Source organism: Megalopta genalis, chromosome 3 (genome assembly GCF_051020955.1).
Source record: "Megalopta genalis isolate 19385.01 chromosome 3, iyMegGena1_principal, whole genome shotgun sequence".
NCBI classification, from domain to species: domain Eukaryota; kingdom Metazoa; phylum Arthropoda; class Insecta; order Hymenoptera; family Halictidae; genus Megalopta; species Megalopta genalis.
Window position 1 is genome coordinate 28,741,549 of NC_135015.1, and position 24,577 is coordinate 28,766,125.

At 44.0% G+C, this 24,577-nt stretch overlaps 1 protein-coding gene across 1 annotated transcript in view; it reads left to right on the forward strand.

Moving 5' to 3' along the window:
- Positions 1 to 24,577, forward strand: part of LOC117222094 (disintegrin and metalloproteinase domain-containing protein 10) — a 438,103-nt gene that overhangs the window by 347,668 nt on the left and 65,858 nt on the right. The window contains exons 7-8 of the mRNA XM_033473591.2: positions 2,542 to 2,726; positions 18,319 to 18,459. Of these exons, the coding sequence (XP_033329482.2) occupies positions 2,542 to 2,726; positions 18,319 to 18,459 (326 nt within the window). The remainder of the gene's footprint in view (positions 1 to 2,541; positions 2,727 to 18,318; positions 18,460 to 24,577) is intronic.

The window sequence follows — 24,577 nt, forward strand, 5'->3', positions numbered from 1 at the left end:
AAATACTGCCACTTCTCCATGACGAGTATATTAGCGAGTACACCCGCAAACTGTTTAAAAAAGGAAAGATTCCAAATTGGAACAGCTGCAACTTTGTCGAGAGCTATCGCGAAATCACGATTTCCAGAAACGCTTAAGCTTCGAATCTCTACTTTATGACACCGCATTCGAATTTTGAATACAATGCATTCTCGCGACTGTAGCATCCTAAATTCGAATGCTTGTCCGCGACACCGAGAAAATGCAAAATTTAACGCCCACAGTATTATCCTAATCGCCCAACTAAACGTTTAGTTGTTCCTCTCGTCCGAATATCTGATATTAAACAGATTCTAGTGCCTGACTAATCGTCAAGTTGCTCTCCTTGCCCGACTAAAGATCGAGCTGCTTCTCCTCCCAGACCGAACACAGACCCGATTCACTTGTCCGAGCAGTAAAGCGCGTTCAATCACACATCCCATTTCCGCGCGCGCGTTCGTTCCGAACGAGAAACCGCGCAGAAAATTTGTCCGAGCAGAATGATCCCGTTCCGCTCATCGCATCCGCGAGGGCGTCGTATCCTCGTCGGCCCGGTTATCGCTGGATTAATTGAACTTTTCTCCGGAGCCGGTACGGTCGGAGGCTCTCAAAAAGAAAAGGTTCTAGAGCCTCTAAAAGCTTTACACGGTCGTTCGTTCGCGATCAGACATTTTCCGCCTGCGTCGCGCCGCGGCGCGGCATGCTCGTTCCTTTCGTCTTCCTCGGCCAGTTTGGCGCTTCCACTCTAGTTCCATTTGCCTTATCCGGCTGAACAGGTCGATGAAATATTCGAGCCGAGGCCCTCGGCAGGCGGGCTCTTCGGAAGAAAGTTGCGACGGCTACTTATCGGAGCCGCCGATTCGGCCGGAGCGTTTGCCGTGCGAATCTCGGCGATCTTATCGCGTTTTAACCCTTTCGGTACGAGCGCGCTGTCAGCCGTGACACTCCCACTGTACGGGGTGCCGCGCCGAAAATGCGCGCATAGCACAATGGGTCGGTCCACTTTTGTACGAAGATTTTCTTAAGTAATAACAGTACTTAATTCGTTTCTAAATCTTTTGTTTCCTGTAAACATTCTGTAAAGGTCCTACAATATGTTAAAATCTATGAACAAGTTTCGAACAAAAATGTAACCTCAAATTTTGTAAATCAATTCAGATCAAACGACGATTATACCTGTAGCTGTTTTTTCGGAATCCTTGTAAGAAAAGACTTTATTAGAATAATTTCTAATTGGTCAGAAATATGGCTCACATGAATGCCAGATGTATTCGGCACTTGTCCATACCGGTCATCGGATGGATCCCGGTATACAGGGTGTCCTAAAATTATGGTATTTCCGGGAAATGTGGGATTCCTTGGGTGATTTGTAGCAACTTTTTCCTTAGCGAAAATGTTCTACGAGGCTTCGTTCACGAGTTATCAACGAAAAACAGTGACCAATGAGAGGCGAGCTCGATTGGCGCGAGGCGGCCGAGCCAATCAGCGGATCTGGGCGTCGCGCGCTCGTTGGCTCGGCCGTCTCGCGCCAATCGAGCTCGCCTCTCATTGGTCACTGTTTTTCGCCAATAACTCGTGCACGAAGCCTCGTAGAATATTTTCGCTAAGGAAAAAGTTGCTTCAAATGATCTCGGGAACCCCTCACTTCCCGGAAATACCATAATTTTGGAATGCCCTGTATATCCGGCGCTCGGCCACACAGGTGACCAGATGGATGCCGGATATATCCGGCGCTCGTACCGAAAGGGTTAAAGAGCGCCGCTCGCCCGTTCTCTCCGAGCGGAGAACGAACGAGCGAAGCGATCGAGTTATCTGACCGGCGCGCGTCCCGTTGGATCCGTCAAGAATCGAAAGCAACCGCGAACGCCGTTATCGCCGGTCCGATCGAACGTTGCCTCGGCCCGGCCTTATCAGCCGTTTCTCCCGTCGGCTCTTGTCAAAGTGCCTTGATTTGTTGTCCGGCCGCGGTTCCTGTATCGACGAGGTCGACGCCCCGCGAGGAAACTCCGCTCTTTTTTCTCTCTGCTGCTCGCCTGCCCCCCCCCCCCTCCGCCGCTCCATTTTTCCGTTTGACACCGCGAAGCCTCGAAAAATCTAAATTGGATGTGCGGGCGCGGCGCGGCCGCCTTTGAAGCCCCAAAAATTTTGTTATTTCGCGCCCGAAGTTGTCCGGAGTTTAATTCGAAAAAAATTTAATTTCGAGCGGACCGCGCGCGGCCCGGTGGCCGCGCGCGCGCCGCCACCCGCGAGGAGGGGGCGAGAGAGCAGAACGGTTTCGCGCGGAGTGTTCCTGAAATGGAATAAACTGAAATATGCAATCGCACGGTATCAGCGGAAATTCGGTTGAAGCGGAATAAAGTGAAACGCCCCGTTAAATTGACCGTGTCAACAGTTCTCCGTGGAAAGCTTCGCCGTTCCCTTGATCAAACACCGGCGTCCGAGCCCCGGCCCGGAATTGTTGAATAACAATTCCTTTTTTTCCGCCCGTTTTCTTTTTCTTTTTTTTCTTTTCTGCCCCGCCAGGTTGTACAGAGCGAGGTATTCGAGGGTGCTCCGGAAACGGACCTCCGTCGACCCGAAAAAGACCACGTGCATGCTGTACCTGCAGGCCGATCACACGTTCTTCGATCATTACAAGTCCGAGGAAGCGTGCATCGAGGTGATGACGCGACACGTGCAGCGCGTCAACTCCATCTACAGGTACACAGGTAAGTGCCACGGACCTTAATTTGCATCTTCTGTATATAGGCACGGCCTCGGATAACTCCTCTTCTTTAACGCATTAATTGCCAAATTTTTCTTTTGAATTTTTCACATTCTTTATATATATATATAATAATTTTTAAATATTATATATATGATTGTTCTCTTTTCTTTTATTCCTGCCACAATCGCCGTGCGGGAAATTTAAAAAAATATAAAATACTTCAACAACGAAATAGAATTTCAATACAATTATATATATATTTATATATATATATATATATATATATATATTGTCACACAAATTTTTGTGTATATACGTATATATATAGAGAGAGAGAGAATTATATATATAATTCTATTTCGTTGTTGAAGTATTTTATATTTTTTTAAATTCCCCGCACGGCGATTGTGGCAGGAATAAAAGAAAAGAGAACAATTTTTGTTATTCTATGAAAAACGAAAGACTGAGCAAGTAACACATAGTTTACATGGTATGCACAGTATTTCGCGAGGGATTAAAGTTATGAAAAATATGTTCCTACAAAAGTTATTTGGTATAAAAGGGGCCGTTAGATGGTATAAACAATATTCCTATAAGTCTAGTGGTGGGGGAGATATTGAAGTAAAATTAATATTTTTAAATAGGACCTCACATTTTTTTATCCATAATGTAACAACGTCCGTTGAGACAAATACAATGACCTGCAACATAATATCATGTGATGTAGTAAAAATGACATAAATGAAACGCATATGCGGCAGATAAACGCAAGTCGCTAGCTTAATTCTACCTAACTTGCGGCTAACTGTATACAGAGTTACATAAAGTTCAGCTAGGGACTTGCGTTCATCTGCCGCATATGCGTTCCGTTTATGTCATTTTTCCTTTAAAAAAAATGATATCATGTTGTAGGTCATTGTATCCGTCTCAACAAACGCTGTTATATTATGCATAAAAAAATACAGAGTCCCATTTAAAAATATTAATTTGACCTCAATACCTCCCTCACCACTACACCTATAGTAATATTGTTTATATCATCTAACGTCCCCCTCTATACCAAACAACTTTTGTAGGAACATATTTTTGATAACTTTAATCCCTCGCGAAATATTCCACCGAGTCCACTCAAACGGATCGCCCTATGTATTAATTTTCAAGCTTGCCGCGGTAATAAATATATTCCGTTCAATTATACGTATATTTTGGTCATTAAGCTTTAGCAGTTTTAAACAGCACTCGGTGCAACGTATATTTTGCAGAGGATAATTTTGGAAAATTCATCCGGGAGGCCGTGTCTAAGCGGTGTGTATATAGTCCGAGGACATTAATCATCGCTCGCCGACCGGGATCGAAGTTACCCGTTCGCGGGGTCGTTGATTGTCTTTCGGAATCGATGAATCGGTTGAACGGCGAGCGTTCGCGAACGCGATGACAGCCGGAATACGAATGGAAAAGTCTCTTGCCGCGACGCTTATATAGAGAATCGGCAATGTTCCCTCCGCCGGCTAACAAGTGCGCGTCTTCTGTCTCATTCCGCTGTAATAACTTCGCAAACCAATTAAAACTTTCCCCGGACCTTCCAGTTAAACTAACTTTCTGCCAGCAGCGATCGGGGGAAATGAATGTTCCTTAGCCTTACTGCGGTTCCTTTCTGCCGCGCGACCGATTAATGTCAGTTTCTGTGTCTGACGTTGACCGATTGATTCCGCGGAACTTCATCGCCGTCCCGGTCTACACGCGCCTAACGCGTTAACTTTGAACGATGGTAATCACCAAGGGGTACCCGAATGAATCCGACCAGAGTACTTCCGGTTCTTTCGCTCGATGCTCCACCTCGTTCGAACACTTCATGGACGAATGTTTGCACGATCCGCGGGCGTCCCGAACGTAATTTAAACTCGGCACGGTCCGACCAACCTGGGTCTATACTACTCGGGAAACGCGTGACCTAATCATTCGTCGGAGAACTATAGACGGCGCGGATTTTTGTACAAAATCAAAATTGCCCGCATTACTTGCAACATTAAAAAATCTACGCGGATAATTTCTTTTTCTAATTAATTACTTTGTCACGTTGAAAATAATGGGACAGTATTTTTAAATTATTTAGATAGCTCCATTGTTTTGTATTCGATCTATTCAGTTTTTGTCAGACGTGCATAAAATTCGACTTTTATCCAGAACTCAAGTTACACTCGGAAAATGGTGACTCCTTGGCTGATTTTAACCCTTTATACTACGATTTAAGTTTTATTATTGAAACACGTTATATACACGTTATCGTGTACTGCAAACAATAATAAGGTCGGTCACATGGCGAATCTTTTTACGCATGCGTGAAACGTGTGAACTTATGCCAATCGCACACGTCTTACGCGGCGGTGATTAACACGCGTCAAACTGGTTCCTGCGCCACCTCATTTAGCTATTAATAAAACAATTAAATGAAGAAAAAACAAAAGACCAGAAAACACGTATTACCTAGTCCAACACGAGCCTAATTAGTCATGTTTATATTTGGCCCGGCTGACGCATCACGACTCTCATTTCCCACTCCGATTTTTTTACCACGTTTCTTAGACGTGATAATCATTTCTGGAACGATACTTTGGCCACGTTTCTTAGACGTGATAATCATTTCTGACCCGATTTATTTAAAACGTCTCTGTGACGTGATAACCATTTCTGGCTCAATTTTTTATCATGTTTTTCAGGCGTGATAATCATTTCTGGCCCGATTTTTTGACCACGTCTCTCAGACGTGATAATCATTTCTAGCCCGATTTCTTGACCACGTCTCTCAGACGTGATAACCATTTCTTGCTCAATTCTCTACCACGTCTCTCAGACGTGATAACTATTTCTTACTCAATTCTCTACCACGTCCCTCAAACGTGATAATCATTTCTGGCCCGATATTTTGACCACATCTCTCAAACATGATTATCATTTCTAGTCGAATTATCTGACCACGTCTCTCAGACGTAATTGTAGGACAAAGCGTTAAGTCACCCTACAAAAAGCCTAAGCCTGACTCCGATACCAATTAAAAACTTCCGATAATCACCACCCTATACACTTCCCTCAAAAACATCAAATTCCATTCGTCCATGCTACAAACACCTCTACACATACGAAATGTCTAAATTCGCTGTGACACCTGCCCGCAACAATCTATTTATACACCAGAAAACGCTTATCCTGCCGGAACAAGAATCAAACTAACCACGTTCGAACAACCGTACAGAGTAAAATTCAAATTCTCCGGAAGGACGATATCGTTTCACCGAATCTCTATCAAAGCGTTCGCGTGTCCGACCAAGACCATCCGAATCTACTTGCCGCCGAAATACCGCTCTCTGGCCCGGCGCAATCCGCAGCGTTCCGTTCTTATCGTTTAATCGGGGAATCTGCAATCCATTCCGGCGAGGGTTGACGACGCGTGCGTCCCGTCTAGCCATAGGCCGGCATATTCCACTTGAATTCGTAGCTGCGCAACGGGAGCCCTCGTACGACACATACGCAGTTTCGTATCGGTCCCTCATCGCTCGGTCGGCTAACCAGGGGACAATCAGGGCCGTCGATCGTCCGACGGCACGTAAAGATAGCGCGATGGAGAGCGAGAGAGCGAGTGAGATCGAGAGAGAGAGAGAGAGAGAGAACAGAATCAATCGGAAGAGGAGTGTCGCGGTGGAAGAGGGGAAGCGAAGCAGGGAAAGCATCCGCCGAAAATCTGATTTGGCCGGGCGGGCGCGGGCCGCGAATATTAAGTAAGAGAGAGCGGCCGTACGAGAGAGCCTCGTGTGTTTCTCGTTGCCGAGGGCGGCGAGGGGGGCGGCGGAGGGCTCTAAACGCTGCACCACCTGCCGTAACAACGAGCAAATATTTGTGTCTCGTGACTGAGCCGTGTTTAACGTAGCGTGACCGCGCGTACACGCCGGACCCCGGGCCAGTACATTACTTAGAATTCCCTATCTCTTCCGTCGTGCGATTCGCGGATAAAGCCCCGGTCTTCCGGCGACGTTTCCGCTCCCTTTCCCCTCCGCTCGCTACCGCCCGCCGGATTTCTCCCGGCGTCCGGGCCTCGTTCTCCTCGGACGAATATACTCGGGAGCCGGGACACGTCGAGCTTTCGGTACGATTATCGGGGCATCTCTACACGCGAGCATTTCGGATGACCGATCGACCACCCCCACGGAAATGTTGGCCTGCCTTTGTCCCCGGATTAAACGGCATTAACTCTCTTCCCGCACCGATATGTACATGCTCCCGTCCCCCCTCGCCCTCCCTGCTCCCAGCTAAACGCTCTTGTCTGACGAGAGATCCGGAATTGCTGCGATTAACTCTCTCTCTCTCTCTCTCTCTCTCTCTCGCTTTCTCGTTCTTGCTTGCTCTGTCTCTCTCTCTCTCTCTCTCTCTCTCTCGGTGTCTCTTGCTTCCCGTGCCTCTCTGCATTGCAAAGTTGTGTCTGCTGATTGCTTCGCCTCGATTTCACTGCCTTCCCGGTGCGGTCTAAGCGTGCGTGCGCCGCGGCATAAGCATTTCATTCCGGCGGCTGAATGACGAATTACGAGGATGGTCACAGAGGTGCACGATCTAGCAAAGAAGAAGCGAGAAATTTGGGGAGAAATGTCTTTATTTTTCAACAGAATCTCCGTTCAGCTGGGCACACTTTCCCCAGCGGTGTTCAATAGCTTCGATAACTTGTTTATACACAGCGCGACAAATGAGTTTCATTTTAATTAAACTTAGACCATATCTCAATAACTAATAGCGCCATCTATGTTTTTAGACCGCCGTTTGAAAGCTGTGACATTCCTCTTTCCGGTGGTATCAATATTGGTTCGATCGGTTGATAAATAGCAACGTTATAACGGTTCTCCCTAAACAACTTTCTCGTCGATGTTGAAACATGACCAAAAATCGTTGCGTGTCGATCATTCCAAAGAAGTCGTTGCAGCCGCCAGAAATGTTCCAAACTTCCTGAAATCAATTGTTACGGGTGACGAAACATGGTGCTTTCGGTACGACCCAGAAACCAAGCGTCAAAGTGCGTGATGGAAGTCGAAAGATTCACCACAATCCAAAAAGCACGGAAGTTTCATCGAAAATCAAGACAATGCTCGTTACATTCTTCGATGGCAAAGGAATTATTCACAGGGAATTCGTTCCAACTGGCCGAACAATTACTGGAACATATTATCTCGAAGTTTTGAAACGTTTGATGGCCAGAATCCGTCGTATTCGAGGCGAATATCGCGATCCAGAGACCTGGTGTCTGTTGCACGATAACGCACCGAGTCACACCTCGCTCATTGTTCGTCAATTTCTGGCTCGAAATCGAGTCTGTGCGTTGAATCATCCACCGTATTCGCCTGATTTGGCCCCGTGTGACTTCTCCCTATTCCCAAAATTGAAATTGAAGTTGAAAGGATGTTTTTTTAATGACATTTCGACCATCGAAACAGCTTCAACACGAGCGCTAGAGGCAATTCCACAAAATTAGCTAGAACACGCATTTGAATCACTGTTGAATCGCCGTAACAAGTGTATCGAAACTGGAGAAGAATATTTTGAATAAAAAAGTCGAAAAATATTCATATATCTTGTTTCAATGATGTTTTCCTCGGCCAGTCTCGAAACTATTTGTCGCACTGTGTAGTGAGAATCATCGAGCTCCTCAAAATAGACATTAACCGCAGACTTCGCCTCTTCGTTATTGGAAAATTTTTTACCACCGAGCCATTTTTTCAAGTCTGAAAAGAGGAAATAATCCGAGGAGCCTAAATCTGGCGAATAGGGTGCGCGAGGGAGCAATTCGAACTTGAACTCCTAGATTTTGACCATCGCGATAACAAATGTGTGAACTGATGCATCGTCTTGGTGAAACAACGCTTTCTTTTTCGCCAAATGCGGTTGTTTTCCCGTGATTTTGTCGCTCAAACGCTGCAGAAAATTCGCATAATACTCGCCGTTGATTGTCTTTCCTTTTTCAAGATAATCAATGAAAATTATTCCACGCGCATCCCAAAAAACTGGCACCATGGCCTTGCCAGCAGATCGAACTGTCTTCGCCTTCTTTGGAGAGCTGGTTCTCCCCTTACAGTCCATTATTTCGACCGTTCCTTCGACTCATGTGCGAAGCGATGAACTCAGGTTTCATCCATGGTTATGAATCGACGCGAAAACTCGGCTTTATTCCTGCGAAACATCGATCGAAACACTCGATCGAAACATCCTCGCGACGCTGTTTTCGTTCCATTGTGAGCAAGCGTGGCACCCATCTTGCGCACAGCTTTCTCATATCCAAATTTTCAGTCGATACGCGACGTACAGCACTTTTTGAAATGCCTACCGTGTCTGCAAGCTGGCGCACTTTCAGTCCACGATCGTCCAATACCGTTTCGTGGATTTTCTTCACCATTTCCGGTGCGGTCGCTTCGTTTTGTCGACCATCGCGGTGTTCGTTTTGGCAGCTCGTACGGCCTCGTTTAAATTCTGCCACCCAACATTTTATTGTTGCAAACGAACGAGTAGACTTCTCTAGAGTAGAATCTATCTCAATTTTGACATTGGTTGTGCCTGAGAGCTTTCAAATGAAAATATTGCATCGCATAACGATGAACAATTTTGTCCATGTTTACAAATTCACCGAGAGCGTTCGCTATAGTGGCTTACTCTAGTAGCTCACTCGGTCATCGTTTGAATCAAATAATCGTCTTCATATGCATTGTTTCACACTTCTTTTGTCTTCACTGTTTTGTCCGTACGTTCGGTTAGTCGCCTAACGTACATGCGCGACCGAACTATTGTACGCTCGATTCGCGCTTCCTACGGCAAACTAATGACGTGGAAGGGTCTCTAGTAGTCTTAGAGAACTTTATTTTTTGTGTTGCACTCTCTGCGAGCGCTGGTGGAAGAATGTGTGGCGTCGCATTCCTCTACCTGAGCGCGGCCGCTAGCAATAAAACAAGTACCGTTCCTAATCCTCAAAATTCCCTAAAAAGCACGCACCCCTAATAAAACAATTCTCCTCACATCTGGACACCTCGACCCGCACGGGACTTTCCCAACTTTCTCTTTTCCTACGAAAGTCCATCTATTCCTTTCTTCCCTTCCAGTATAAAACAGACAAACGCGCAACTCCAAAAGCTCAGTCTGTCCGAAGTCGCTAGTCCTACGACACCACGCTAGTCGCGCCCGCGCTCATCGATAGCAATTCAATAAACTGTATTAACAGTAGCCTTAAACACGCTCTCCGATTCGCTTACCTTCCCTTCAGTGCTAAAAATGCTCTTCCAACGCTGGAAAGTCGTGGAAGAGCACCCGTGGATGGAGGTAGATTGTTTATTATTGGTCAAGGCACGAATCACCCCTTGGAGGGTGGTGTCTGCCTTGACCCTTGTTGGGGCCTGAGAGGGTTTCCCCAATGATGGGACCTTTTTATGGCCCTTGTCTCTGGACGCAACATTCACATCGATTTACAATATACAGACTTATCTTAACAATGTAACTGTATCTTAACAATATACAGACAGAATATACAGACACTCTGTACAGTACATATCAGACTTTGCCGTCCAGAGAAATAACCTCGCGCAGAATTCAGCCGTACCTAAAAGGTTAATAGCAATGTCAAACAAATACTAAACAATATAGCGTCTTCAAACTTGAAACTTAAAGCTTCATAAGGTCGGTACTTTCTACCATAGTCATTTTTTTTAAACAATGACCGCCATCTATATCTCAGGCCGCGTACTTCTGGGACCACGCTCGTAAACGCTATAAAAGTCGCGTCACAGTCCGCGAATGACGCGAACGCGAGCGGCGGAAGTTTCGGCGGTTTCGACGGAAAAATACGAAGAAATACGACCCCGAATTATGGGAGACGTTCGGCGTCTCGTCGAGACAGCGCCGCGACGAACGATTGCGTCGCGAACGCGGCGTCGCTATCACGGCGGTAATGCATTTTGATACGCCGCGTTCCGTCTCGTGCGCGAAATTGCGTTCTTCTTATTGCCGGCGCAAAAAAAAAGAAGGAAAAACCGGCCGCGATAATGCTATCTCGCCGACGATATCGGCGGAGCCGGCCGCGGGGCACCGACGTTAGTCATTACAACGTGGAACGCTGACCGCCGCGTTTACGATCCTTATCCTGCCGCTGTCGACTCGCGTGAAGAAAAAACCCGGGGGGAGAACGAGGAGAGGGAGAAAAGGAGACTTTATTTCCGAGCCCTCGTATCCGCGACAGCTGTCACGCGACGCGTTACCCCTCTATTTGTTTGCCGAGTAATTTTTTACGACATCGGCACGTGAACCGCCCGCCCCGATTTATCACGCGACGATAAACTCGAAATTATTTATTAGGGTGAAAAGGCACAATGCAATCTTTGATGGTCGTTCGTAACCTTTGTTAGGGTTTATAAAAGTCACAATGAGACCTTTGTTCTGATTTCTTAACAAGAGTGTTAGGGATTCCCCATCTGGGCTTCACGGCGGGGGCCAGACACATAGGTCCTTGATGGCTAGGGGGGTGGGCCTGTCACCCCGTGGCAGAAACGTTAGTTTTCGAGCCTCGTAAAACTCATGGGCCCCGTCGACAGTTTTATGGTGGTCCTCCGTAAAGGACTTATGCCTGATTTACGACCAGGCCGTTAGCGGAGTTGGGACTTGGGCCACTCGGCGTGATTGCTTCCAGATGTGGTAAATTTCCAAATTTTCCCTTGAGGAGGAAGCTCATCTGGAGGCGTTCGCGGTACCCTTTCCAAAGGTCCCAACCATCTTCATTCCAACCAATTAGCGTTCGTTTTTTGAGCCTGCCGTGATTGGGCAGTTTTTCCTCGCCGCCCACCCTGAAGTAAAGGTAGGGATAACCGAGGTGACCTCGTGGATGCCACACGATTATTCGACAGTCCTGATCTGTCCATCCACCCTGATACATCTTGAGTCGTCAGTGGATACAGAGGTCTCCCGGGAAGTTAATTGTTGGAGCACCCGGTTAGAAAAATAGAGTCTTAGTCGGCACACAAAGCGTGCAAATTACAACAAAGCTCGAAGCTCACAAGGAGCACCACGAGCAGTAACAACCTTCTTCGCGACTTATGCGGTTTTCATTTGGAAAGAAAGGTTTACTCGATTACTCGAAGTTTACTGATTCGGTGTGTCCGACCATTGTCGACTTGTATCACTGAGCTGTTGGCGCAGAATTTTATCTTGCTTTTATTTGTTGCTCCGTTCTCCGAACATTTGGTTTTTTCGATCGCGATAATGCTTACAATTTACTACAGCTGCGTCTGGCTATTTTCTTTCTTATTCCACTGGTCGGCTTGCATAGAATTTCATTTTCACTTATTTGTTGTTGCAGTATTTGTTCTTTTAATTATCGAGGATTGATTGATTCAATATGCCAAGATATATAAGACGCATCGTTTATATGTTCGTCATAGTCTCAGCGTCGTATATTGTTTTAAAAACATAATATACTTTTAATCTTGTTTTATTCCGACCATTTTATTATTATACAAATATTACACCATTATTATACAGAATTAAACTGTTCGAATGGGACACGTCAAATTCTTTTTATTCAGAAATAAACGAAATAAAGCTCAGAAAACTGTCGTACGTCTTGTTTGATAAATATAATGTTAATTACGCCCAGCGATTGATCACCCCACAGTAACCGGCCCCGCTACGCTAGTTTCGTTTTAGAATGTGGTGCGTGTTTTCGGGTGTTTTCAACCCTTTGCACTCGAGTGACGAGTCTGAGACGCCGCTGAAAGTTGTTCCGCCATTTTCCAAAATAATTGTAGCAAATTCGTTGTAAATAATTGTAAATAATTGTACCAGATTCGCTTATATTAAAAAATCTGTTAAAACTGCAAGTACTGTACTTGCCCCGATATGCTCAATTAAGTATGCCTAAATTGCATATAAAATTGCCTAAATTGCGTACAAAATGGAAATACAGTAGATCAGAAAACATCGTTCGGATTTCGAACAAAAATAGCCTTCACTGCAAAGGGTTAAACGACTGCTATAATTTTGTCGACGAAAAGATTCTGCGTAATTGTAACGGAACGATCTGTGACCGGACAATTGTGTTCAACGGTTCTCGCAATTTTTTGATCGATAGTTTCAACGATATAACGTAGAAGTGGTTCGACGTTGTTTATTATCAGGTAAATGGCAGGGAACGATCTGGGGTCAGACGTAGTTGCTTCACAGTAAAATAAGCAGTAAAACGTTGGAACTTTATCAGCGGGGCAGTAGGCCTACGGTTTGATAGCTAAATTTGAACGGCAACCATAATGACCAGATCTGTAGATTTAGATAAAACAATAATGCTAAAAGGGGAACGACGCTGTCAGGCCACAGTCAGGCAGGCGATCGTACGGTTACTTTGCGGTAGAACAGGTAGTAGAAAGCTGCGCATATAAAATAAGTGTGATTCAGTGGGTAAGTAAAATTTATGATAATTTTCTTGTCAGAGTGTCAAACAGAGATGCGTTAGAATATTTTCTAGGGTTAAACTTTACTTTAGGGGTCCAGAGATTTTTGACTCTTTTATGTATATTCCTGTAGATTTCATCGTGAAAACTCCAAAAATTCAGGTCCCAAGGTGCGGAAATCGTTGGTATAAAAAGTTATACGCGTTCAAACTTGACGCAAACTAACCCTAATTCTTAAAGTATACATTAGCCCAATAATATAAGGAGCATTCGAATTATGGTACCAAAATGGCAACTTACCTATGCTTGTGCTGCCATTTAACGGCTCTTGGTAGGAATGTCTTTGATATTTTTGTTATCATCCAGCGGCTAACATGTCAAAAAAAACGTTTGAAATACGCCAACTTTGAACGCGTATAACTTTTTAACCAACGATTTCCGCACCTTGGGGCCTGAATTTTTTGCGTCTCCCCGACAAAATCTACGGGAATATACATAAAAGAGTAAAAAATCTCTGAACCCTTAAAGTAAAGTTTGCCTCAATCCTCGATAACTACAAATACTAGTACTGCAACAACAAACGAGTAAAAATGAAGTTCTATGCAAGCCGACCAGTGGAATAAGAAAGAAAATAGGCAGACACAGCTGTAGCAAAGTGTAAGAATTATCGCGATCGAAAAAACATAACATGTTCGGAGAAACACAAAAATAAAATAGACAAACAATAAAATTTATGATAATTTTCTTATCAGAGTGTCAAACACAGAAATGCGTTGGACTATTTTCTAGGGTAAAACTTTACTGTAGGGGTCCAGAGATTTTTGGCCCTTTTATGTATATTCCCGTAGATTTTATTGAGAAAACTCCAAAAATTCAAGTCCCAAGCTGCTCGAACCATTGGTTCGAAAGTGAGCCACGAGGCTCGAACAATTATATCTCCTCTTCCCACGATATCCATTTTTATGTACAAGCTGTGCGACGATTGGGCGAGAATTTACTGTGCCTCCCTCGTCTGTGATCACGTATCACCCTTTCCACTTGCTCGGCAAACACCGAATCTGTTTCGCTCGTTTCCTCGAGATTCCAGTTAGCATCCCGATTGTGCTGGCAGGGACCGTCGCTGAATTCACTCGGCAGCCTGTCGGGGGACGTTCCATTCGGCAGAAGCATGGATTTTAATTAAAGTTTGCACAGAAAGCCATTTGTTTGCGCGGGCGGTAGTCTTAAATCATGTAGCGGATCCACGCGAGCATATGTACGGGTACTTCGCCGTGTCAATACACGTTCCGGGCACCGGTACCTTGAACTTCCTTAGCCCCTGCCTCCGGTACTTCGCCCACTTCCGGCCGCTCTATTTGCATTATTTAGCGTGCAAGTGGAGAGAGAGGGAGAAGGAGAGAGAGAGAGGGAGCCCGAAGTTCTCCGCGGAAGGTACCGATGTTTTCGCCGCGACGACGACGCCAGCCCGTTCCAAAGCTGATTAATGCGGCATTAAACTTGGATACAATGGACCCGGTGTTAATTACCGGCGTTGCACCTACATTACACGCGAGATACGAATGTAACGACGGCCCCCGCCGATGTTTGCGCGCCCGACAATCTTGAGCCGCCGAGGCTCCAGTCACTTATGGAAACGGGCCTCGCTAAAACCTCCAGCGCGGGCTACGTTCACGGCGGCTTTAATTCTTAATTGCCAGCCTGCTCCGTAATCGTGCTCCAGTTATTATTCGCCGCTTGAAAGCATCGGGCTAGCACGGCGACCGTGCAGTTCTCTCCTCGAGAATGAATTTATCAGCTGCGATCTTAATTCCTTCCTGACCTGACTTCCTGGCTTAGTATGCACACACCCGCCCCCCGCCTCCGAAAGTATTAGGACACCTGCTTATTTGATAGAAACTGTAATATTTCGCTCGGTTTAGATTTATAGTCTGGAAGGGTGCAATATGGTATCGTACAGGGTGTTTCAAAAATGTATCGGAAATAGGGGGTTCCTGAGGTCATTTGGAGTAACTTTTTCCTTTGCGAAAATGCAATCCGAGGCTTTGTTCGCGAGTTATTAACGAAAAACGGTGACCAATTGGAGAGCGAGGGCGGCCGGCGCTCTGTCGTTACAGCCAATGCCGCGTCGCGCTAGCAGTATGACGCAGCGGCAGTGGCCGCGAGGGCGGCGCGTCGGCCGTACGCGATCGCTCATTGGTCACTGTTTTTCGTTAATAACTCGCGAACGAAGCATCGGATTGCATTTTTTCTGAGGAAAAAGTTACTTCGAATGACTCCAGGAACCGCTGGTTTTCGGATTGAGAGACATTTTTGAAATACCCTGTATAATGTAAGCTGACATTTAGAACATACTTATCTATCATACTTAGGTAAATACGAAATATATATCTGCATAAGGAAGAAAATAGCTTTTGGATAGCTAAAAGCTAACTTTCCTTACTGTTTTAAAATTGTGATACAAGTGCTTTTTTAGCAAATATATTCTTCCTTCTCGTTTTAAATCTCTAATTTCGCATGTCCCAAATAAATACTGATAGTCACTTTACATTACTAAGCATGTTATAAATGACAATGAATCGATTGTTAAGAGATTGCTACTCCTAATTTTCTTCATCTTATAATTTAAATAATTACATACCTATATTTATTAGATGAACTAATAAATTTAAAATTGCTATAACTTAATATCGTAATCAAACTTTTAGAAAGCCTCTTACAATAATTAGAAAAACTAATATAGGAACCATGGATATTTATTATGCATATATATATATGTATATATATATATATATATATGTATATGTATAATAAATATCCATGGTTCCTATATTAGTTTTTCTAATTATTGTAAGAGGCTTTCTGAAAGTTTGTTTATAGTATATGTATATATATATAAAAGTTTGTGAATAATAATGTGTAATATATATATATTACACATTATTATTTTATTATTATTACAATAATAATATCTATCATACACTTTGAAGTAGTTATCGTTTTACAACCGTCATCGATCTCCTCTACATATTAAGTTATAAGTGTTTGTCACTTGTGCAATTAGTTTATCCATTTAGTGCACTTCGTTCATTGAAAAAGTATCTCGAGTTCATTTCCTACTCTTCGCTCGGTACGACACGCATCGATTCCCGATATCTCTTTTTAATACGTGGAAAATATGACGAAACGCATGGAACCAAAACCTATCAGAAATAATAGAAAAACTGACGAAACGAATGCTCAAAATTAATTCAAAAAGTAATTAAAGAAAACTCGGTGGATATATCAACGAAACGAAAAGTTCATTTATTTTTTATAAAATTGACGTTATTTTTACTACAACATAAAATATATACAGGGTGAATCACAAATGAGTCAAAAAGATGTTTCCTATCCAAAGTTAATTAATATTTAACCGACAAGAAATTGCAATTGTTTAAACTTGAGAACAAATTGATTTTCGATAAAAAAGAAAAGAACAACGTCGCCGTGGGAACACTTGTGACTCACCCTGTATACATGCACTTGTTACAGTTTAATATAATCAACGAAATCAACTAAATAAATGTTTAAAAATTATTACAATTTCCTATCGGATTTTGATATTTCATTTTCATTATTTCATTTTCTGTAAGTATTCCAATACTTTTGTTGGGGAGTGTACGAATATGTTCCAATATATCTGTTTCGTGGTACTAAATGTTCTTAACAACAATTATAACTCCTGAAAGGTTTCCCGAATATCATTGCGAGGGATTTCGCGGGATCGTCTAAAATGTACCAGATGATTGAGCTTTCGTTCCGGTAGAAGCATCGTGAACAAGAACAGTTTATGGCTTAATATTTTGATCCAGGCTGTTAGCGTCGAACGGGATCGAGCCCGGTGTATTTATAGGGAGCACGGTAGGTGGTTTTTGCGTTTCGAAAAGTCACGAGATCAACGTTGCAGCCGCATAAATTCGCCGATGGGAAGGAATCGTGTTCGCGTGTCACGCCGCCGTTTTTCCAGCTTCGATTGGTATTCCCGCGGAGAAGGTGTTTGATTAAATGCCCTCCGCCACGCGATGGCCGATCCGATCCGTTCGGGGATACGGGCTGATCACTGAGGGAACCCGAAAATTACTCGTCTGGAGGCCCAGTGATTTTCGTTATCAGCCATCGGTTGCCCGGCCGAGTAGTTCCCCTCGAATCCCAGGAATTCCGCGGCATCGATGCATGCGGCCGACCGTCCTGCGCCAAAACACTCTCTCCCCGAATCGCAATTCGCGAAACAACCGGCATTTCCAGATTTCCGATTCCGCGAGAATTATATCGGGGTTGGCGAGAAAGTAATTTCTATTTGCATCGATAAACGGCGTTACGTTTGCATTGTCATACTTTTGTTAAGGTTATCATTTTTTTGTCTTCAGCTTTGGTAGTTGACTATACAGGGTGTCCCAAAAATGTCTCGCAATCCGGAAATGACAGGTTCCTCGGATCATTTGAAACAGCTTCTTGCTTTACAAAAATTTTCTCCAAGGCACCGTTAACGAGTTATTAACGAAAACACAGTGACCAATAAGAATCGAGTACGGCTGACGCGAGGCGGCCCAGCCAACCAGCGCACGAAGCCCAGTTCCGCTCATTGGCTCGATCGCCTCGCGCCAGCCGAGCTCGCCTCTCATTGGTCACTGTTTTTCGTTAATAACTCGTTAATGGTGCCGCGGAGACAATTTTTGTAAAGGAAAAAGTTGCTCCAAATGACCTGAAGAACCCGCCACTTTCGGATTGCGAGACATTTTTGGGACACCCTGTATAGCCCCAACCTTGCGAATTATCATTGATTTACAAAACTTTTTAAACGGTAAAAATTTCAATAATAACGACAGCCACGAATCGCACTTGATTGAGTTATTTACTAAGTTAGAACCAGAAGTTTTCTGAGCACGGAATCATGAACTTACCAAAAAGATGGCAGAAGGTCATCGAAAAGAATGGAAAATATTTGACCGACTAAAACTCATTTCTTCTATGGAAAAAATTGATTATTTATTTCACATTGAAACACCGAAATTACTTTCTTGCCAGCCCAATAACTCCGCCAACAGCGCGGCAATAACGTACGCAAACGTGGCATAACACGATCTCCCGTGCATTTTGCAGACTTCAATCAGGACGGCCAGCCGGACAACATAAGCTTCATGATAAAACGAGTGAAAGTGCACAGCGAAGCAGCCGTGAACGACTCGTCGTACAGGTTCACCGGCTCGTACGGCGTGGAGGAGTTCCTGGAATTGTTCTCCGGTAAGTGAACTCTCATGTTTTTCTTATCACCTGGCTGGCTCTATCCATTTCCCTTTGATTACGTGGATCGGCCAGTGGCCATCCATCTCGACGTTAACCCGCGAAACTGCCATTAAACGAAGCGTACGCTACGCGATCGATGGAAACGTCTGTATTCCCTGTCTGACCAATCACCGATCGATTCCCCTTGTTCGCTCGGACGCGAGCGAGCTCGAATTACTCGGAATTAGCAGATCATAAACAGCGTGTCCATCGCGACGGTGACAATTCGTTCGACCGATTCGGAACAATTTTACTCAATTCGTCTGATCGATGCTGGCTGAGTCTACTTGATCCTCGAAGATCGCGAAAAATATAAAATATTCTATATATAAATAAAAATATTCTATCGTTCGAGTCGCTGTCTGATTTGCGAGCTCCGCGGCTCGTTTTTATAGTCACCGATTGTCGACAAATATAAAGATACGAATAATCGTATTTCCTCTTCCCAAATTGTCCGTTTTTATACAGAATCTGAGTGGCAATTAGGGAGAATTTACTATAGCAAAGGAAAATTCACTGCAACCCGAAATTTGGCATTCTAAGGAGAATTTACTGTAACACTGGGAAATTCACAGCAACCCGAAATTGGGCATTCTAAGGAGAATTTACTGTAGCACAAGGAAATTCGCAGCAACCCGAAAATTGGCATTCGAAGGAGAATTTACTATAGGACAGGGAAATTCACAGCAACCCGAAATTTGGCATTCTAAGGAGAATTTACTATGGCACAGGGAAATTCACAGCAACCCGAAATTTGGCATTCTAAGGAGAATTTACTGTAGCACAGGGAAATTCACAGCAACCCGAAATTTGGCATTCTAAGGAGAATTTACTGTAGCACAGGGAAATTCACAGCAACCCGAAATTTGACATTCTAAGGAGAATTTACTGTATTACTGATACTCTTTAACTCTTATAATCTTTTCATTTCTTCAAATTTCGTCTACTCATTCTTGTCGTAAATGCAGTATGAATAACAACGAATTTGCGTTGTTATTGCATGATCGAAGCTTCGCTATTCCACCTGACCGAACCAAAGGCACGTAAAATACCGACAGAGACCGAGCAAATCTATTGTAATACTTGTTGATACCGTCAAACATTCGGTTCTATCTCTCCAATTACTACCGCGATTACCATCAGTTCTATCTGACGAAAGCCAGCCTATTTCATTTGTTTCCCTGGCGGCGATTGAACACGGTCTGGTATATAAACCCACTCTGTTTGTTCCTGCTATTAGCAATTTGATAGCGTCGAATCGATCGCTGTCGGCCAGGTCTAATCAGATTCTATAGAACCCGTCCGGCAAGTGACAGACACTTCGACTCGGGCGGGAATTCTACAAGAGCCCAGCCCGCCGGTCGGAGATCGTTCGACGAACGTTTGCGACGCTCTCCATTAACTCCGGGGCATCTCACACGCCATTTTCGTTACCTAATACCGCGCTTAATAAGCAGCCAAGGAAGCGAGATTACAGGGCTGAAAACGGACACGCGATGCTGCACGAAAGCCGCCGCGCCGGTTTCCTTTGGGGCCCGAACGCGTCGGTACCTCCCAGTTAATCGTCTTCAGCTTCCTTTCCTTCGATTCCACTCGATCCGAGCCGCTCCCTCGAAACGTCGAACAAGAACCAAGGGCCCTTCCGCACCTTTGATTTGTAGCCAGGATTTATTCGGTTGGCAGGAAAGTAATTTCGGTATTTCAATGTGAAATAAAACTCGATTTTTGCTATACAAGAAATGAACTTTAATCGGTCAAATATTTTCCATTCTGTTCGATGACCTTTCGCCAACTTTCTGGTAACTTCGTGATTCCGCGCTCGTAAAACTTCTGGTCCTTATCAGGAAAAAATTCAATTAAGTGCGATTCGCTGCTTATTGAAATTTTTACCGTTTGAAAAGTTTTGTAAACTTCGAAATGAATGATAATCCGATGGTGCAAGGTCGCGGCTATATGGAGGATGCGACATCGCTTCCCAACCAAGCTCCAATAATTTTGTACGCGTTGCTAAAGATGTGCGAGGCCTCGCATTGTCGTGGCGGAACACGATTTCTTCGCGATTTGCCAATTCTGGCCTTTTCACTTTGATTGCTTCCTCCAATTTCATAAGTTGTTGGCAGTGAATATCTGAGTTGATCGTTCGGTTGCTTGGAAGCAGCTCAAAATACACAACACCTTTATAGTCCCACCGAATTGACAACATGATCTTTTTCTGATGCGATTCAGCTTTCGATATGGTTTGTGCTGGTTCATCGCGCATGAACCATGACCTTTTCCGATTAATGTTATCGTAAATGATCCATTTTTCATCACCAGTGATAATCCGTTTCAAAAAGGGTCGATTGCGTTACGTTTAAAACGCGTATCGCAAATACCGATTCGTTGCGTTAAGCGAATTTCTTTCGATTCACGCGGAATCCAAACATCGAGCTTCTTAACAAGTCCAAGACATCTTATGCGATATTCAATTGTTGTGTGCGATGCATTTAACCTTTTTGCAATCTCTCGTACAGTTATACGACGATTCGATTCAATTATGGCTTTGATTTTGTCATCGTCAACTTCAGAAGATCGATCAGAACGTTGGTCATCTTTAAGTGAAAAATCTTCGGAACGAAATTTTTTGAAGCAATTCTGACACGCGGTCACATACAGTAATGTCTCTCTAATTGAGGCTCAGTTTGTTCACAGAAATGGACAATTCGGGAAGAGGAGATACGATTATTCGAGCCTTGAGGCTCGTTTTTTATGGTTCTCGATTGTCAATAATTATAGAAACGTGCCGCAAGGCTCGAATAATCGTATCTCCTCTTCCTAAATTGTCCATTTTTGTGGACAATCTAAGCGTCAATTAGACAGACATTACTGTATGCTCCTTGCCGCCTACCTGCTGCTATACCTTTCGAGCACGCCTTTGAAGAATTCACCCTGTGAACCTTAAACGAGGATTCGAATCGCCGTTTATCCGCGAAATTCCTTGCGAAACAGACAGCGTTCTTTTAAGCGGCAAACATTTTGCGAGTCTTCCGAACGAGACGCGCCGTTTGGAAGGGATCGAATGATCCGACGAGATCCCCGCGAAACGTAGCCGAACTTTCCAGACCGGATTAATTATTACCGAGTCACATCTCCAACGCTAATGAGTCGCAGATCAATGTGGTCCAAGTTTCGTGAGTTAGGGTTATTCGGGCCGCGATGTGTGCCGCTTCCTTCGACGCTACCTTCGGGCTGATTTAAGCCGGCACTTTGTCTCCGTCCGTCAATAGACCCCGCACTTCCGCAACCTCCATCGACCCATGAATATTTCTCTGCCACTTTCCACCAGCCACGCGCTAAGCTTGCGCTCGATAGCCAATTAACACGTGCTCCGGGGCCTGCAGACATCCTCGGCGACACTTGTGCCCTGACTCGACGAGCGAATACGTATCTTCTGTCTGCCGGTAATCGCGATTTTTAACGTTTTCTCCTCTCGGCGACGTGGCCTCGTCTATTGATCACTTAATGCTCGAGAGTTTATTGAACGTTCAGGCTGAAAGATATATGCGCGATCGTGTCGAGAAATTGTGAAATTTAGGTCTACATATTCCCCCTCACTCATCTAAGATCGGAGAGACTAAGCATCCTCGAGGGGGTTTTCTAGTCTAGGATCTTCAAAAAGTCAATCTTTTTTTTTATTTCATTTTCTGAAAGTACAGAAAATGAAGTCACAGAAATGTTCGGAGATCAACATGCCGATGTACGATAATATAAATTCATAGTAATGCTAGAATAAAAACGATGTCTTAATTTTTTTATTTATATTTTTTGCCATAATTCGTAGGCAATTCGAGGGCCACATGCCACGATATGGTTCTTAAAAAGAAATCTCAAATAGACCATATAGACTAAATAAACCTTTAGATTAGATTACCCCCTTAATTAATAAATAATAATGCTGTAAAACGTTGTACAGGGTGTCCCAAAAATGTCTCGCAATCCGAAAATAGGGGATTCCTGAGGTCATTTGAAGCAACTTTTTCCTTAGCGAAAATGCGATCCGCGGCTTCGTTTACGAGTTATTAACGAAAAACAGTGACCAATCAGAGGCGAGATCGTTTGGCGCGAGACGGCCGAGCCAATGACGGGAACTGGGCTCCGCACACTCGTTGGCTTGGCCGCCGCGCGCCAGCCGCGCTCGCCTCTTATTGGTCAGCGTTTTTCGTTAATAACTCGTAAACGAAGCCTCGGAGAAAATGTTCGCAAAGGAAAAAGTTGCTTCAAATGACCTCAGGAACCTCTCATTTCCGAATTGCGAGACATTTTCGGGACACCCTGTATATACAGGGTGTTCGAAAAATCGTGGTAGAACCGGCAATAGGGTGATTCTACATGCAAAAATAAGTCGAGAAAGAGGAATAGCATTATTTAATTTAAAGCTCCATTTTCGAGAAAATTGAGTTGAAAGATGCGAGAAATTCGCGTGGCTTGCAATATGACGAGAAGTAAAATTGGTATATCATGACCAGACGACACACCACGTGATTCCTATTCAATATTATTACTATTTTAACCTAATTTTTCTCGAAAACAAAGCCTTAAATAACAAAAAAAATATTAGTCCTCTTTCTCGACTTATTTTTGCATGTAGAATCACTCCCTCGCCGGTTTTACCACGATTTTCCGAACACCCTATATATATATACCGACAAAATTCTATTTCGGATATGGTGATTCGACATCAAAGGGTTCGCTATTCATTCGAACCTTCAACAGATTCTATGGCGGATAATGAAACTGGGCATTGCAGTTTTGAAAATCTATAATGGTCGATTTGAATTAGTAACCAGCGCGTCGACGTTTCACTATTACCATCCGAAAGTATACTTGTAATCTTCAATTCGGTTCGAATCAATTTAGCTGTATAAATAATAAATCGATGAATACCATAATTACTCGTCATTGTTCCAAAAGCGTATACATTGGCACAAAGCGTATACAGAGTGATTATTATACGTATATATAATTTCGATAAATCAATCATTTCGATAAATCATTAACGCAATCATGGCATCGAACGTCGACAGCGCCGCGCCATGTTTTCGGCAACTGCAAATTGCATTCGATCTACATAAAATGTCTCGCGTCCGACCGGCGCCCACTGTTTCCCCTTAAAGGGGAAAAACAGGGTTTTCCGGCGACAGGGTTGCAGAGCGTTGTTTATGCCGAGCCAATTAAATTTGTATCGCCGACGAGGCTCGAATTATTTAGTTCGAGTAGAAACGGCCGGCGATAGTCAGACGAAACGTAGCCGCAAGGTTTGCGCTTCGAAAGACCGTTCGCGAACAAAGACAAAGCGATCCTCCTCCCCGGAGACACGCGGAGCCCCGATTTTGTCGGGCAGGTTAATGAATATTATATTAACGTTAGATTAATTTAGTGCATCATCGATCGGTGTCGAAACGTTACAACAAGTTACGCGCCCGGCACATCGGCCGCGCGTGTTCGAGTTTACCCTGTCCGCGATAATTCCCGAATTTTGGTCGAAATGTTTGCAGGCGAGCGGAATAATTAATAAACATGATAACGCGGTCACGCTCGCGCGGTAATTAGCCCGTGGCAGGCCGATTTTTACAGCGGGCCGCCGCAACAATGCGCAACGCGGTCTGGAAGTTTCACATTTTGACGACATTTTTTCAAGCATTAATTGATTACGCTTCGAAGCGCGTCACGGCGACCGTTTTAAATAATTGCGCGCTCGATGACACCACACCGAAGGCATACGGTGGCCCATAAAAAAGTTCGTGGATCTTTTGAAACGCGATAACCTTTTTAAATGTCAACTGAACGACTTGAATTCTTTTTTGGGTGATAGAGGGAGGGGTTCTCTACGATGACTTAAATATATAAGTGATGAATATGTAACTAAGATGACTTATATATTAATCTAGACGATGACTTCAATATTAGGTCTACCGGTAAGTTCTGTCCGTTTAAGAAATGAAAGGAAATAATAGATTTTTCATAAATTTAGTAATATTTATTGTACAATATAATTTCCGTCGTTACTTATGACCTCTTGCCAGCGTGATGGCAATTT